The sequence below is a fragment of the Pseudophryne corroboree genome, chromosome 5 (assembly GCF_028390025.1).
Source record: "Pseudophryne corroboree isolate aPseCor3 chromosome 5, aPseCor3.hap2, whole genome shotgun sequence".
Lineage (NCBI taxonomy): Eukaryota > Metazoa > Chordata > Amphibia > Anura > Myobatrachidae > Pseudophryne > Pseudophryne corroboree.
The window spans coordinates 248,835,852-248,853,564 of NC_086448.1; the positions used below are offsets into that span (position 1 = coordinate 248,835,852).

General features: G+C 45.9%; 1 protein-coding gene across 1 annotated transcript in view; it reads right to left on the reverse strand.

Annotated features, from left to right (window-relative positions):
* The window catches only part of TOP2B (DNA topoisomerase II beta), a 222,270-nt gene that overhangs the window by 37,751 nt on the left and 166,806 nt on the right, over window positions 1–17,713 (reverse strand). Inside the window, exon 27 of the mRNA XM_063922226.1 lies at window positions 10,011–10,094. Within this exon, the coding sequence (XP_063778296.1) occupies window positions 10,011–10,094 (84 nt within the window). The remainder of the gene's footprint in view (window positions 1–10,010; window positions 10,095–17,713) is intronic.

Sequence of the window (17,713 nt, forward strand, 5' to 3'; positions counted from 1 at the left end):
GCTTCTGACTCCAAAATAGTGGTTAATTCTTTACCAAAAAGAATAATTCCAATAAAAGGCAAAGACTCAAGAACTTTCTTGGATTCTGAGTCAGCTTTCCATATACATAGACTGCTCTGCGAGCGGCTACTGCTGAAGCTGATGCCCGAGAGACAATTGTACCCATATCCAAGGCTGCTTCTTCCATGAACATCGCCGCCTGTTTGATGATATGTGCAATATGGGATTTTTGTTCTCTAGATGCCATTGAAAGATCCTCCTCCAATGCATCAGCCCAGACAGCCACTGCTTTCGCCATCCAGGCTGAAGCCATAGCTGGTCTTAAGATTGCCCCAGACAAGGAAAAAATGGTTTTAAGAAAACCATCAACTCTCCTATCTGTGACATAATTTAATGATGTTGAAGGCAAAGGTAATGCGCACCAATCGAATGACATGCGTATCTACTTTGGGAGCCACCTCCCTTTTTAAACAGTCCCCAGCTGGAAGAGGATAATTGGAATTCTATTTCCTTTGAATTCTAAAAACTTCTTACTGGGCGTAGCCCAAGCCTCTTGCATAATTTCCATCAGCTGTGACCCAGGAAACTCAGTCCTAACTGTATTGGGACTTTTAAACACAGGTGCCTTAGATTTTAACACAGGCTCTGCTGCCTCCTCTTAGGATAGAATGGCTTTCATTGCATTAATTAGCTCTGATATGTCCACTGAGCTGAGACCTTCAACCTCGTCTCCATATGCAGAACCGGAGCGTGATGAGTCTTCATCCTCTGACAAATCCTCATCTGAAACATGTGTAGACTGTGAAGATGTTGTTTCATGCCTATGTGATTTATTTACCATCGGCCTCTCAGCCTGTTTTTGTTGAGAGGCTGCTGCGGCTTCCCCTGCTGGTTGTAATAAACCCCAGGTGGAATGCTGCATATATGGGTTAATAGTGTAACCTATTCCTGGTACAGAAGCTGGCATTATCCGCTCAGCTATACTGGATCATGTCTGTGCAAAAGTAGCCCATGGGGGATCCACTTGCACCTGTGTCTGTCTTGGAATTTTCAAGAACTTGAAAGCGAATACAATTTACACACAAACCATTCTGAACCAGATCCTGAGAGGTTAACCCAGCTCTGCAAGACATGAAATGAGTGTTGGTGCTGCTGTAAGTGTATTTTCCTCACACTTGCAGCTCTTAGACATGATAAATAATCCCACACTTGTACAGCGTTAACTACACAATTTGTGACTGTAATCACTTTAAATTTTGTCAAAGTGAGATACTGTACAATTCGACCCTACTCTGCTTTGTACCGGCATTGAGGATCGGAATACACAGAAAAAAACCTGACAGAATTATAGTAAAATCAGCAATCACACTAGCAATCAGTCATAGGTTATACATTAGTATAATAAGCAATATGAGCACATAATCAACTACAGATACATTTCAAGTATGTAGGAGAAACATATTACTGCAATACCTTATATAGGATTTAACCAGATTCATTTGCACAGATAAAGAAACCAGCACTTATCCAACTTTCTCTTTCATCCACTCGTGGACACTGGAGCATCCTTATACATTAGGGGTGTGAAGCTTGCAACCGGAGGTGTGGCACAATGTAAAATTAGCATTGTCTGAACAGCCGGCTCCTCCCCTTTCCCATCCCTCCTCCCTGAGTTTGGAAAATTGTGCCAAGGAGGTACAAGCACAAGAAGGGAGCTCCTGCACCTTGAAGATTTATTTAAATTATTTATCTATTTATTTATTTATTTTTTCTCTTTTATACTGGCCCAATCCCTCCTAACGAAAGGGAGGGTGCAGGTTTTTACAGGAAAAGATGGTAAATGCCCGATCCTACCTAAATGAAAGGGGGCGCAGGCTTTACCAGATTAAAAGACTGCGTCCCCCTAATAAAAGGGGGACAAAGTTCAGTATTAAGAATAGGCTGCGTCAACTAAAGAAATGGGGGAAAAAGTCAAAATGATTTGGACAGACTTGCATCTCTCTACAGGAGATCCTCTAATCATGAGTACTGGTGACGTAAGGCATCAGAGCAGAGTAGTTTAAACTAGATTCTTTCATTTTTTTTTCTCTCTCTCTTTCTTATTTACTAATTTTACTTTATTAAATTTCCTCCCCCTCTTAAGAAAAGGCTGTACACAGCGGTCGGGAGCAAGTGCGGCGCGGGACTATAAACTGCATGTATTCCCTGTGTGCAGGGAGAGACGGCAGAGCTTGCGTGCTGTATAGCAGATCAAGCGGTGCACAGGCGCCTCTACGGGACCTTATCAGCTGTCCCGGCGCGCGACAGTCAGCGGCCGGCGGGAGGGGGAGAGGCATTCTCAACAGCGCCGCGCGGCTGAGGAGTTTCTCAGCAGCGTGCGGCGATATACATATATGTAATATTCTGACCTTTTCTCTGGAGCCCACTTTTCTTATGCAGCAAGCAAACGGTCACAAGGTGATGTGACCAGGAAATTTCAGTGACGGCCATGTTTAATATTATTTAAGGCACCAGTCTGAGGGAAGGGATGGGTCCTCCCCCTCTGTGCAGAACATAGGGGAAGGTCTTTTCTTACAGGACTGGTTCCCCCTGCTGTTCTGACTTGGCATATAAATATATAATATAATTAGAAGAGATAATCGCTCCCTCTGCTGGTATAACATTATAGATTTGTGTAAGTCAGTGTAGGGACTGACCAAATGGGAAGGCCGTGAAGGGGCTGGTCAGCTTAACAAACTATTGCAATATTTTGGAACTAACATTCCCTGAATTCAGATGAATTACAGTTTGAAGTGTTAATATTAGGTGAGTGCTGAATTTGTATGATTTTATATATATATATATATATATATATATATATATATATATATAGGATTAGAGAGATTCATTATACTAATAGCTCCCTCTGCTGGTATACACTATCAATTGCCTTATGTGAGGATCTCCTGAAAAGTAATTATAATTTATATTTTCAAGGGACTTCTTTTACAAAGATCCTGAGGAAAATACGAGGAAGCAAGCGGATCCCAACTCTACCGTCGTAGCGGAGTTACAGTTGAGGTGTGAGGGTCGCAAGTCGACTGGTGAAAATTTTCTTTTTTACTTATAAATTTATTTGATCCTGCTCCTTTTATATCTAGGTAAGGACAGGTAGTTCCAGCCGGAGCCCGATACCTTTGCTTCCGTCATCCCTCAGTCTTTCTCTTCCTAGTTTAAAGGGTGAAAGCACTGTGCGATATCCGGGTAGGGGGTTTAAACAACCAAGACTTCCAGGACCTGTTACGTTTGTACGACGTGTAACAAGAAAAGCACGCGGGTTGGCAGCGCCGGGGTGTGCGACTCCTGCTTAGCAAGGACGCTCCACCTGGGAACAGTGCTCTCGCTAGGTCATGGGAAGAAAACCTTGCAAATAGAATCTCCAAGGAGATGGCTAAATCACGCAAGCACAATCGGAATGTGCTGCGGGATTCTCTAAGATGATGGCGGAATTTCTCATCAAGTTAGCGCCGCCCGCACATACAAAAACGAATGTGCGCAAGGCAGTTAACAGACTTCTTCCTATTACACAGGAATTATAGGAGGACGAGGGTCTTCTTTTTGATACAGAGGAAGGCGAGTTAATTGAATCTAACCTAGACGCCGATTTTCCGAAAGAGAACACGGCAATCTCAGGTCTTGAGTCTTTAAATGAAGCGGTAAAGTAGATCCTACACTTTAAGGTACAAGAGGTAAAGAAGCCACAAGAATTCGAATTGTTCGAATCCCAAAAGCCGCGTTCATCAGTGTTTCCCGTTCCTAAATCCCTCCAATCTCAAATGGAGGAGGCTTGGAAACGACCTGACAAACTCTTTCAATTTCCAAAAAGGGTTTCACGTAACTTATCCCCTACCTAGGGTGTAATGGATAAGTGGGAGAATCCTCCAGTAGTGGAGGCTTCCCTAGGAAGGTTGTCAAGGAAGACATTCTTACCAATTCCTAATGTAACTACTTTAAAGGATGCTTCAGATCGTAAGTTTGACACAGCTTTAAAGTCGATTTTTATAACAGCAGGTGCAGCACAGAAATTTACGATCATCTGTGCTTGGGTCATCAAGCCAATGGGAGCATGGTCTGGACGTATTGTACAGGCTACTGAAGTGGAATTAGAGAATCTGCTAATATGTGTCAGGCCTCAAAGGATATTAGCAGAATAGCATCGCACACCTCTGCATCGGCCAGATTCGGCTAGACGGATTTTATGGCTCAGAGAATGGCAAGGAGACTCTGACACCAAGCAGACGGTAGAATCCATCCCCTTTGGGGGGGGGGGGGGGGGGGGAGATGCTTTTCGGTTCAGAGTTGGTCAAGTGGATTTCGCAGGCAATAACAGGGAAAGAAAACAAATGTACACTAAATGTACCCCCTGGCGCTAATAAATTGGCTTAGTTTTACAATAAATTTAATAAACCTCTAAAAATATTTGTCTGTGTGCTGCTCACTGCAATAAAAAATAAAAAGGGACTTCTCTGCCCTTTCAGACTCGTAACCAAAAAACACACACAAATACAGACAGCGCTCACAGACTCCTTTCTTAAAGGAGTCTGTGAGCGCTGTCTGTATTTGTGTGTGTATTTCAATAACAGGGAAGTCCACCCTTCTTCCTACTCCTTATACGGAGCCGCTCCACAGATTAGGAGAGGTTATTCGGGACCAGCGCGTGATTCATTTAGATCACAGTCCTTTTGAGCCCGATGAAGAGGTTTCGGTACACAAGTCCGTGGAGGCAGAGGTAGTGGCCGCTCACAGACAGCAAACAGAAAGCAGGATCAGCCTGCTGACACAACAGTGGCGTGACGGCCTCCCAGTTCATTGGGGAGCGCACGTCTGGAAGGTTTTCGGGACATCTGGCCCAAAACCTCATCAGAACTTTGGATAAGTGCCCTCAGAAGAAAAAAAAAAAAAATTGCTTCGGTGAGTGGTCATTATTCCAGTTCCCACCTCTCAGAGGAACGGGTTTCTTTTCCAATCTGTGTGTCATGACAAACCCAGTTGGGACAGTCAGACCGATACTCAATTTAACAGTTTTAAACCAGTTTCTAAGGGTCTATAAATTCCGGATGGAATCAATCCAGTCCGTCATTGCAGACTTAGAACAAGGCGTATTCATGATATACATGGACATAATGCATATCTACATATCCCGATCTGAGCCCCTCATCAGGCTTGCTTAAGGTTCACAGGTAAAGGTTCACTACCACTTCGGGGCCTTGTCGTTCGGCTGATCATCGGCCCCACTAATCTTTATGATTATCATGTCGATCAGAGTTGCAGAATTGAGACTGTTGAGGGGCACTATTAAACCTTATTTAGACGATCTACTAATCAGAGCTGCCTCTCGGGAACAGTTGATCGAGGATGTTAAGACATCTCATCTATTTCTCATTTCACATTGATGGATTGTGAATTTCCAGAAATCCAACCTCAGGTCAACTCAACGGATTCAATTCATTGGTCTCATTGTGGACCCGGTACAATTGAGAGTATTCCTACAAGAGAATAAGGTCAAGAACCTACAGAGATAAGTGGCTCAGGTGCTGAGGTCACAAATGATTTTCTCTACACCTCTGTGGGCACCTTCTCGGGACGATGGTGGCGTCTTTCGAAACTCTCTAGTAAGACAGACTTCATTCCCGCCCATTCCAGATGAACCTCAGTGATCAGGAAGCAGGGTCACACTGGTTTTTACATCGAAGTATTTCAACTTTCACAGCGCATACGACCCTCCTTAAAGTGGTAGTAGTTGCGCAGGAATCTCGCAACAAGCAAGATATTTGGCATTTGGGATTGGAGAATCCTAACAACGGAGGCCAGTCTCAGAGGCTGGACTGCTGTCCTGGAGGGACATCAGTTTCAGGCAGGTGGACGCCATGAACATTCTCGAGATAAGAGCAGTTTCCAACGCGCCTCTCTTAACCAAAGACCTAGGCATGGGTCAACACTTAAAGATACAGTCGGACAATGTCACGACGTTAGCTTACATAAACCGTCAAGGAGGATCAGTGAGCAGGATGGCGTTAAGGGATTGGTGCCTACATCCATGGATTTTCGACATGGTGGTGAGGAGATGGGGTCTACCTCAAGTCGACCTAATGGTGTCTCGGCAAAACCATCAGATGGACAAGAGATCCAGCAGCAGAAGGAGTGGACGCATTAACACTTCCTTGGTGTTACAAGACGGTTCACATTTTTCCACCTTTACCACTCATACCCAGGTTTCTAAAAGGGGTGAAACGAGAACGAATGTGGACGATTCTAATCGCACCAGATTGGCCCCGCAGGAGGTGTCACTCAGACCTGCAAGGGTTACTACGGAAGATCCTTGACGGTTACCTCAGTGAGAGGACCCGTTATCTCAGAGACGGTTCCAACACCAGACCTGCGCAGACGGCCTTTGCAGGCGGGGCTATTGAAATCCGGATCTTAAGCTACAGACGGATACCAAGAGTGGCCATTCCTACAATGATTGTCGCTAGGAAGCTGGTCACAGCCATGCACTTCTTCCTAATTTGGAGGGTGGAATTTGACGAACTTCCACTTATTCAGACTTCTACTTTTCCTTCGGGCCGGTCTAGGGGTAGGACTAAGACTGGGCGTTCTGAAGTTTAAAATTTCGGCTCTCTCCATCCTATTTCAACAGCGGTTGGTTCAATCCTTTTTACTGGGGTTCTGAGGATACAACCCCCTCTTCGTCCTCCCGCTGCGTCGTGGGACTTAGATTTGGTGTTGGAATTTTTGAAATCTCCAACTTTTGAGCCATAACCAAGACGGACCTGAAATATCTCTCTTGGAAGGTCACATTATTGCTTACTTTGGCTTCGGCCAGGTGGGTTTCTGAGTTGGGAGCCTTATCGTGTATAAGTCCCCTTTTAATTTTTCATGAGGTTAGGGCGGAATTCCGTAACAGAGCGGATTTCCTTCCTAAGGTTGTTTCCGGGGTTCACGTAAACCGGTCAATTGTGGTCCTATCTTCCTAGAGTCTCACAGATGGGGACGTGGCCTTGGATGTTGTCCGAGCATTTAGGGGTATACGTGCAGGTTACATCATCTTTTCAGAAAGTCGGACCATTTGTTTTGTTCTTTCTGATGGGCCAAGGAAGGGTTGACCAATCTATGCAGTCTTTGTCTAGACGAGTTAGACTTGCCATTCGGCAAGCTTATATTTCCTGTAGCACATAGTTTCTAGTTAAGGCGGGTGCTCATACCACCCGATCAGTGGGTGCCTCATGAGTGACTACCAGTGGTGTTTCCATTACTCAGCTTTGCAGAGTGGCATCGTGGTCTTCAGCCCACACGTTTGTGAAATGTTACAGGTTTGATAACTTTGCGTCCTTAGACTCTAAGTTCGGACGTTTAGTTTTGCAGGCCACAGACAACACTCCCTCCCTGGGGGATAACTTTGGGACGTCCCCTAATGTATAAGGATGCTCCAGTGTCCCCTAGAGGATTCAGAGAAATGGATTTATCGGTAAGTACCAAAATCCTCTTATTCGTACTCAAAGATACTCTAGATAGAGACTTAGGGGCTAATTCAGGTTGGATCACAAACCGCATTTAAACCGGAATTTTTACGATGGCCCAGCGGGCGCATGCGCAGTGCCCATCCTGCGTATGCGCCCGCACTTTCTGCGGAGGGGGCGCGCAGAAAAAGCGATCGCCTCTGCCTGTCAATCAGGCAGAGACAGTCGCGGGGCGGCAACGCTCCACTTCCAGGGAGGAGACGGAGCGTTGTAGGGGTGGGGCGGCATGAACGGGGGCATGTCCGTGGAGGATGCGTGACGTCACACGCAGCCGCCGCAATGGGTAAGATAGCGCCGGGTCTCCTGATTAGCTGCGCCGGCAAGAGGCATCAAGATTTTTTTTTTTTTTAAGATGAAGCAGAAATTGTGAGGCGCTCGCAATTTCTGCTTCATCAAGGGAGAAGGTCAGCATGCTGGGCGGCTTTGCCCAGCGATAGGCGGCCCCCAGCATGCAATCCAAAGGATAGCAAATTCTGCTGATTAGCAGAAGTTGCTATCCTTACTGAATTAGCCCCTTAGTGCTGTATTACCCGACTCAGAGTGGGATACAGGGAGACTCACCCCGCTTCCATGATCGATCAATATGTTAGCGAACGCTGAGTGGATCCAGATGCTATTAGTGTACACACTCGCCCTGTGAACCTAACAGTGAACACAGACGCCCAAGTGAACACCGATGCACCAGTCACACAGTCGCCTATGCTGCAACTGGATTCCTTTAGATACACAGAGCTTCAGACGGAAGCGGGAAATCGGTTCATGGCGGGAGACTCGGAGAAAAATAGTCATGAACCGGGGGAGGGACGACCCCACTGCTGACATCTACCCTAGGGATTGCGGCCTCATAATACCCCTGGAGCATATGATCCCTAGGGCCTAGCGCTGGTGCAACTTAGGTGGCAGCCGCGTCAGCGACTGTTTGGTAGTCTCCTCCCAAAACAGTGCGGCTGTGTCCATATTCCCCCTCTAAGCGGAACCGATGCATTATCTTCTCCCCGTGCTCCGGCCCCAGTCTGGTAGCGTCTGCTGGACTTGCTAGTACATCCGACACAGATGCCCACCGAAACTACACTGTACTCGTGGGTAAGCGTTTTCGCCACCCGTCAGGGAGTTGCTGGAGCGACTCTAAGGTACGTATAAGACGTTTTGTAGATAGCTCAAAAAAATGGTTAGACTATTAAAATAAAATAAGAAAGCTTATGGCTGCTAAAAACCAGCAGCCTATTGACCATGGTCCGGGCTCCTGCCGCACCAAACAAAAAAAACTGATTTGCCTGAACTAGGAGGCGGGGATATATGGACGGGCCCGTTGCATGCTGGGAGGCCGAATGCTTTGACCGTTTGTTGCAAATCCACTGCCGCATCATCATATCCCAATGTTATCCTGTGGATAACCCGTGAAGCCTGCCAGAGAATAAATGATGTTTATTAATGTATTTGGGAAAGGGAAGACTGTCCGTATGCTGAATGCAAATAAAAAATATATATATATTTGCATCTTGTTCAATTTGCATCCTACAATCGGATTGGCGACTTATTATGTGCAGCCATTTACTGTATTGCATACTGTACTGTGATATTTAGCATCTTTTGTACTCCCAATCAAGCCTATCGTATGCCTGCCAGATCTGCTACCTATGCAGTGCTGGTCACATCTTGCGTTGGCAGCCAAATCAGAACTGGTATCAAAAGGCAACTTTTATATAAAGATGCATTTTACGGTCAACTTTGAATGAGGATCTTATTGTTTATAGCGCAGTATCACAATTGCTATTTAGAAGACCTGGCACAGTTTTAGGTATCTAATAAGTGTTTCCCCCTCTTTATTAAAAGCAAAACTAAATTAGCAGTATAAAGTTAGTATGTGCAGTTACTGAAGCATTTCCAAGTAATATGTCTCTTATGTAAAAAAAAAAAAAAAAAAGGAAGGGTTGAACTAAATAGTCCTATAATAGAGTTAAGCTGAAGAATTAGAGTGTGTTGGTTACATATGTCCTAGTTTGCTTCATTAGGTGGTAGGAGGGTCTTGCGTTACTGGGTGTGAGTGTGGCTGGTGTTCTATCATTAGCTAGCAGTCTTAAATAGTAAGGAGGAAACCAGGACATGGTAGTCTGGCAGTTCTAGATTACACCGGCATCACATTTGTTTCTTTGTCTGATAAACATGTTCTCTTTTACAGAACTTGTTTTTATACTGTCAAAAGCAAAATTCTAGTAAATTAAGTAAAGTCTTCAGTCTTACGATATATGAAATAAAAATGTCAAGTTTAAATGTGTTTGGATCAATATGTGTAAGGTCCACAGGGAATATGCACTAGGCTCCATTGCTATTAAGTTGTTTTTGGAATAGCGATTTTGTTTATTAGATTTAGTGATTGCTTAAACTAAGAGTAATGAAAGCATTGCTTTATGAAACACTTCATTCCTAATCACAAAGGAACATTTTGGAACCTACATCAAGTTCTTCAACAAAAGCTGCCAAGTCTTCCTTCCAGAGGTCTGGTGGAGATTTTCTCTTTAGGTCATTGAGCTCCTTTCCCTAGAACACAAGTAAAATAAGAAAGTCACTCACTAGAAGTACATAAAGCTCTGTCCAAAAGAACTAGGTGCAGACCTGCACATAGCCATCTTATGCAGTGTGTATATCATCTCTAATCTCTTACCGACACTGGACCTTATTCAGCTTCACATGCAGTTTTGCTAATTTAACAAAACTGCAACGTCATATGATCGCATGCTGGGGGCCGCCCAGCATGCTAAGTGCCGCATAACGCTGTGTTAGCAATCTGATTGCCCCGTTTGCGATTTCCGGACATCTGTGATCAGTGCTGAATAAGGGCCATGGAGTATATATCAGAAGATCTGCAGATTTTATCAAGTTACAGTGGAAGTAGACCAGCACCAGTGTCCAATGCATAATCATATAAAAGTCCTAATACATACTAGTCACTGTTGCCATAGCTTACCAGTACATACCAGCTCGCGCCCCCACAGCGCCACCCATTATGCCTGCTAGCTGTAAACCCCTAGTGTACTAGGGAAACCACAATGCATCTGACTATGCCACCAGAGTACAAACACCACTGCTACATATACTGTATCAGCAGGTAGAACTAGTACACCAATCTATGTGCACACAGTGTACCCCATAAACTGGACCTACAACCTATTCATTTAAAAAAAAAAAAATGTTATTGTAAGAAATACAAATGGCCTTTGTTGGGTAAAATATAGAATGACAAAACAATGTTGAAAATACAACTTTAACATTTCACATGTTGCGTTTGTAAACAATCAGCGTATTATTGAGTGCCCTGTAACATTAATTCTGACGCAAAATACATAAGAAATATAATTGACCTTTGCTGAGTAAAGTATATAATGACAAAACAATGTTGAAAGTACCACTTTAAAATGTCATGTTGCATTTGTAAACAATCAGCGTATAATTGAGTACCCAGTAACATTAAAAAGACTTTATAAATGAGACATGCTGCGCAACACCCCACCATATGGCCATATTAAACTGTCGGATTATTGTCTATCAACCTTGTTAAATACCGTGACTTTGTCGAGAAACATTTAGTAAGTAAGTGTTTAGTTTGGATGGGGAGTACTGAAATGTAGCTTTTCTTGAAATGTTTCTAAGGAAACTTCAATCCAATCCATTCTAAATAAGTAAAATAATTTTTCTTTAAATAATGAAAAAGGGGGTGACCCTGAGGCAGGCTAACTAAAATAGCCAATTCCGGAGTAAAAGGTAAATAGTTGACTAAATTATCAAGTGCATATTTGTAAACTAGAAGCCAAAATGGCCTAGCTCTTGGACACGACCACAGGCAATAGTAAAGATCTGCATTATCTTCCAGGCATCGAGAACATTTATGAGATGTAGACGATCCCATCAAGTAACCTCTATGAGGACTTATATATGTTCTGTGGTAAATGTTCAAGAAAAAACTCCACTATATGAACTAGCGGGAATAATTCGACAGGAATCAAACAGATTTTTTCAATAGCATATCTACTGTAATATCGGGAAAGTGTTGTATCCACTAGGGCAAACTAGACCTAATAGTATCCTAATCAATAAGATGACGTAGAGCATTATAATGACCAGAAATGGCTTTATAGTCTGGTGAGGATAAGAGTGTGTCAAGTGCATTATTCCAATCATATCGGAAAAATTACGAATGACCTGGCTCACATTATGCTGTGTTTGAAAATATGCAAAAGGAAACGGGGACAAAAAATAAATAAAATCATATTTCTCAACTGCCTGGTGGAATGTGAGAGGCCTCCTGGACACTTTATCCACACAAAAAAAATCATTAAAAAATCCTATTTAAATCCCAAAAATCTGATTTAAATTAATAAAAATGGATTTAAAATCAAATAAATACGATTTTTGATTTTTTTTTTATGCAACCCTGCCTACACGTAAAATGTTATCGTCAAGGAATTCATTCCGTTTAAGATCTAGGAGACTTTTGAAGTCCTCTGATTGAGCTAAATATGCAGGAAAACGCCACATATGAGTGTGAAGTTGGTAAGGGATATACAATCGACAAACTAACTGGGGCGTGGTTAGATATTACAAAATTTCCCCCAGGGACGCTTCCTGAATGTGAGTAAACAGAGAATAAGCAATAAAGATATAGGGGTATATTCAATACCGTTGGAAAGGATCCGACAGGTCAGTATTCAATGCCGGGCCAAACCAGACAGGTTTGGCACGTTCCAGACGACGGCAATCAGACTTTCTTTTAAGTCAGATTGACATTGTCGGAAACTGGGTTAAAACCTGTCGAGTTTGGTCGCGCTTCCGACAGCCAATGTGGATTCCAACAATCCACATGGTTTCCGACAAGTCGAGAATTCCCGACTTATCGGGAAAAAAAATCAGCCGACATTAAATAGGTCGGAAACCCCTTCCGACCTAAACCTGTCGGAAGCTGCCGTCTCTCCTCCTACAATTATTGAATACACCCCATAGCCAATTCTCGAGAGAGTTCAGTGAACAGCTGATGAGTGTAAGATCTGTCAGTAGGGTTGAGCAAACACAAACGATCTACAAGCCCCTGAGAATATTTGAATTTGTTAATCATTTGCAATGCAGGGGAGTGGGGAGACACGGTGGAGGGAGATTTATAAAGCTGAGGGTCATCCACTGTATTAATATCTCCACCTACTATAAAAGACCAGGGGTATCTCTGAGCAAAAACTTGTGATAACTCAGAAAAGCTATAAATAAGAGGATTTTTGTCTTACCTGTAAATTCCTTTTTCGGAAGCAGTGGTGGACACTAGAACTGTGGGGTATGGTGTAGGAGGACTGCGGGAACCAAGGAGTTAAACTTCTGCAGAGTGCAGCAGAGGCTTCTCCTCTCCTATACCCCGCCTGCCCATGGGAAGCCAGTTTGTATCTTAACAAGCCTCAAGAACATGCACCGGAGATAAGAAACCGAAAAGGACCGGCACACACATACACACAGATATACTGCCCCGGTCAAGAGAGCCATGGCACGGAGTGCCAGCAGAAAGGACACCTCAGCAACGGAGCGTGAGAGCGGGCGCCCAGTGTCCACCACGGTTTCCGAAAAAAAGGATTTTACAGGTTAAGACAAAAATCCCCTTTTTCTGCCAGCCTAGGTGGACACTGGGACTGTGGGACGCACCAAGGCTGTCCCATTACAGGCGGGAGCGCTCAGAGATGCGCTAAGGACATGACGCCCAAAAACCGCATCCGCCGAGGCGAAGGGGTCAAACTGATAGAATTTGATGAACGTGTTGGAGGAAGACCACGTAGCCACCCTGCAAAGCTGCTCAGCAGAAGCGCTGTGGCGAACTGCCCACCCACCGAGTGGAATCAGATCTGATGGATGCTGGAATAAGCCACCCAGTCAGCAGATAAGCGTGTCTAATGGCAACGCGGATCCAACGTGCCAAAGTTTATTTAGAAGCAGGCCAACCACGCTTTCGTAAAGAACGAAAAGGGAGGATTCCGTTATGGCAACATAGGTACGGAGAGCCGGTACAACATCCAAAGGGACCAAGGATTTCTCCGGAACGTCTGACGTGGTGGGTAGTAAGGACGGAACCAATCTCCTGATTGATGTGGAACCTGGAGACAACGTTAGGAAGATAATCCATTCTAGTATGTAGGACCGCCGGATCAGAGTGGAAAACTAGGAAAAGAGATCTGTGAGACAGGGCGCCCAAGTCGGAAACCCGGCGGGCCAAAGCAATGGCCAACAGGAAGACAGTCTTCCAAGTAAGCCAAGAAAGGTCTACAGAATCCAAGGGTTCAAATGGAGACCGCTGAAGCTTCCGAAGGACCAAAGACAAGTCCCATGGATGAACAGGGGGGACAAAAAGAGGTTGCAAACGTAGTACCCCCTGCAGAAAAGTGTGAATAGCCGTAGAATTGGCCACCTTTCGATGAAAGAGAACCAAAAGAGCAGACACTTGCACTTTTAGGGAGGCAAGCCGAAGTCCCAGGTCCAAACCGGCTAGAAGAAAAGCCAAAACCTTGGACACTCTATATCTCAAGGGATTGAAGTGAGGATCCGAACACAACTGAAAGTACCGCTGTCACACTGACATATGCGGGCCGAAGACTTTTTTCTGGCTGAGAGCATAGTGTCAATGACTAAGTCCGAGAACCCCATAGCTCTTAAGACCTACCTCTCAACAGCCACCCTGTCAAAGCCAGGCGGGGCAGGTTGGGGTGAAGGCAAGGGCCCTGGGATAGAAGGTGTGGACGAAGAGGCAGGCGAAATGGAGGCTGAATGGAGAGGCTGCAAAGATCCGTGTACCAAGTCGTCTTGGCCAATCCGGGACGATGAGGATTGCCGTGAACCACTTCTGCTTCAGTGGTCTGAGTACACATGGTAGGAGAGCAATCGGCGGAAACACAAAACCTTGGAGAAGGGCCAATGAGCTACAGGGCGTCCACCGGAAATGCACCTGGATCCAGAGTTCGAGATCCGCACAGAGGAAGTTCGTGATTGTGACGGGAGGCCATCAGATCTATGCGCGGCCGACCCCAGCGAGTCACTAGAAGGTGGAACACCACTGGGTGAAGTGACCATTCTACGGAATGGATGTCTTGTCGACTCAGGAAGTCCACATCCCAATTCTGTATTCCGGGGATGTTAATCACGACAGAGCCAGTAGAGAGCATTCTGCCCAACAGAGGATGTGACCGACCTCTTGCATGGCGGCCTGACTTCTGGTACCGCCTTGATTAGTTGAGGAGCGCCTGAGATAAAAGGTGGTAAACTATTTGTTGTATGACTTCTGGTACCGCCTTGATGGTCGATATAAGCGTCCGCCGTCACATTGTCTGTCTGTATCTGGACAGGCTTGCCGAGAAGAGGGCCAGCTTGGTAAAGAGCTCTGTATATTGCTTGGAGCTCCAGGACATTGATGGATAGAGTCGCCTCTTGAGCTGACCAACTACCCTGGAAGGAGTGGCTTCCTGTCACCGCCCCCCAGCCCCGTAGGCTAGCGTCCATAGTCAGAATGACCGTTGTGGATCAGAAATGGGCTGCCCATTGAGAGACGAAGCCACCACAGGAGTGACAGGCGAGTTTCCCTGGACAGTGAAATCTGGCTGGTCCTTAGATGGAGATGTGACCTGTTCCAGCGACGGAGCAATTCCAGTTGCGGTGGTCTGGAATGGAATTGGGCCTACTCCACCATGTCAAAAAAAAAGAGACCATCTTGCCTAGGACCCTCATGCAAAGATGAAGTGAAACCCTTGCGTCCAGGATCGCTCATAAGTGAAGCATGGACTGGGACGGAGTCAGACTGGACTTGCGCCAGTTGAACAGCCAGCCATGGGATTGCAACAGCGCAATTGTGACCTGGAGATGCTGTTCTAAGACCACTTGAGACTAGGGAGGCCAATCCCGGGCCATTTTTCCAATCCCGGGATTCGGGATTGAAAAACGCTCAATCCCGGGATTCCCGTAGGGATCAGTGAAGGGTGTAGGGAGCAGCGCTGGAGGTAGGGTGTAGGTATCGGCGCGGGAGGGAGGGTGTAGGTAGCGGTGCGGGAGGGAGGGTGTATGTAGCGGTGCGGGAGGGAGGGTGTATGTAGCAGTGCGGACGGGTGTAGGTAGCGGCGCGGAAGGGAGGCTGTTAGAGAGCACTGCACGGAGGGAGGGTGGGTGTAAGTAATACTACTTACTATTAGGTGGGCGGCAGCCATGGACACACTGAACGCAGCGGCATTTCAAATGAAGCGCCGGCCTCCAGCCAACCAGAGCTGGCGGACCGGCACCCAATCAGGGAAGCGGCCACAGCAGTCGCTCCTGATTGGCTGCTGCGGCAACTTCCCTGATTGGCTGGCGCTACATTTGAAGTGCCGCCGCGTTCAGCATGTGTCCATGGCTACCGCCCGGCTAATAGTAGCAAGTAGTATTACTTACACCCACCCTCCCGCACATGCGCAATGTAATTCCGTGAATCCCAGGATTGGAGGCTCCAATCCCGGGATACAAATCCCGGCATTTTTGGGCCCAAATCCCGGGATCCCGCCGATCCCGATCCCGGGATTGGGCCCCCTACTAGAGACTGAGCGAGGAGTAGGTGGTCGTCCAAGTATGGAAGAATCGTGATTTCCTGTAAGCGCAGTTGGGCCGCCATGACTTTTGTGAAGACTCTTGGTGCTGTGGAGAGACCGAAAGGCAGGGCTCGGAACTGATAGTGGTAGCTCCGAAAAGCGAAACGCAAGAACAGTTGATGGTCCGGCCAAATAGGGATGTGGAGGTAGGCATCCTGAATATCCAAGGAGGCCATGAAGTCTTCCGGTTCCAGCGCCTGCATGATGGACCGAAGAGACTCCATCCTGAACCTGGGAACATGAAGAAAAAGATTAAACTTCTTCAGGTTGAGAATGTGTCTGAAAGAAACATCTGGCTTTTGTACCAGGAACAGATTTGAGCAGAAACCACTACCCCTTTGAGGAGAGGGGACGGGAACAATGACCCCTGCCGTCAGGAGGGATCTGATGGAAGACTGAAGGGCGGTGGCCTTGCCAACGTCCAATGGCAGGCTGGTGGTAAAAGACTGACAAGGCGGCCGCTCCAGAAAGGAGAGGGCGTATCCCCTGGATACTATGCCTGACACCCAAGAGTCAGACGTGGAGGTTAGCCAGATGTCGGCGAATAGTAAAAGAAGACCGCCCACCATGGAGGAGTCCTGGTAGGGACCCCTCACGTCATGCTGAAGGCTTGTCGAGTTGTTTAGGTGTTTGAATACGTCCAACCCAGGACTGTCGACCTTTCGGTTTTGTACATTTAGAAGAGGAACCCTGTACGTAAGACAGGCCCTTGGTTTGCCCCGAGGGCGAAAGGAAGGTTGCTTTGACTTTGACTGTACCAAGCCCTGCACAGATTGAGAAAGATTGCGCACCCACGTTGGCTCCGCAGACGGTTGCTGTGGGGGCTAAGAAAGTGGCTTTGTGGGAGAGACTTACACAGAAGGCGGTGGTAACATGGAGGCTGCCAGTTGAGAGGCCAGCTCCCGCATGGTTGAAGACAAAACCGCCCAATCACATCCACTCAGGGCCGACACCTCTGGTGCGGAACCACTCGGCGCAACCGATTAGCAGCGCTCGCAAAGGCCCATGTGGTCTTGTTGCAAACACAAAAGTGTTACCTTGCAAGATGTGCAAGTGTATGCATGTAGCCCAGGAGCGGCCCGTTCCTTCTGGGAGGCTTTGGAAGAAGTCCCTCTGTATGACACCTCCAAACCTGTAAGGGCAGTACAATGTATATAAATATAATCAGGATCTTTTTCAAGACAGGCGTACAGATATCCACATAGCTCAAAAGGTAGAGATGTACAATGTCATAATCTAAAAAAAAGGAAACCGATATTACAACATTGACTACGCCTCCCAGGTCCCCAGGTCACTTTCTATTATAAACATGTGTAAACACTATTCTAACATGAGGGTGTAAAATAGGTTTTTGCCCGTTATATGTTGGTAAAGAGAAATGGTCTTTATGTATATATTTTTTTCTGTCATTTGGGATATATCTGTAGGTCCTGGTTTGCAGACACACGAGCATATCTTTGTGTCTGTTTATGTATGACTTTATATTTATATTTCATTGTTTACATCATTGGTTATTATGACTTGGGT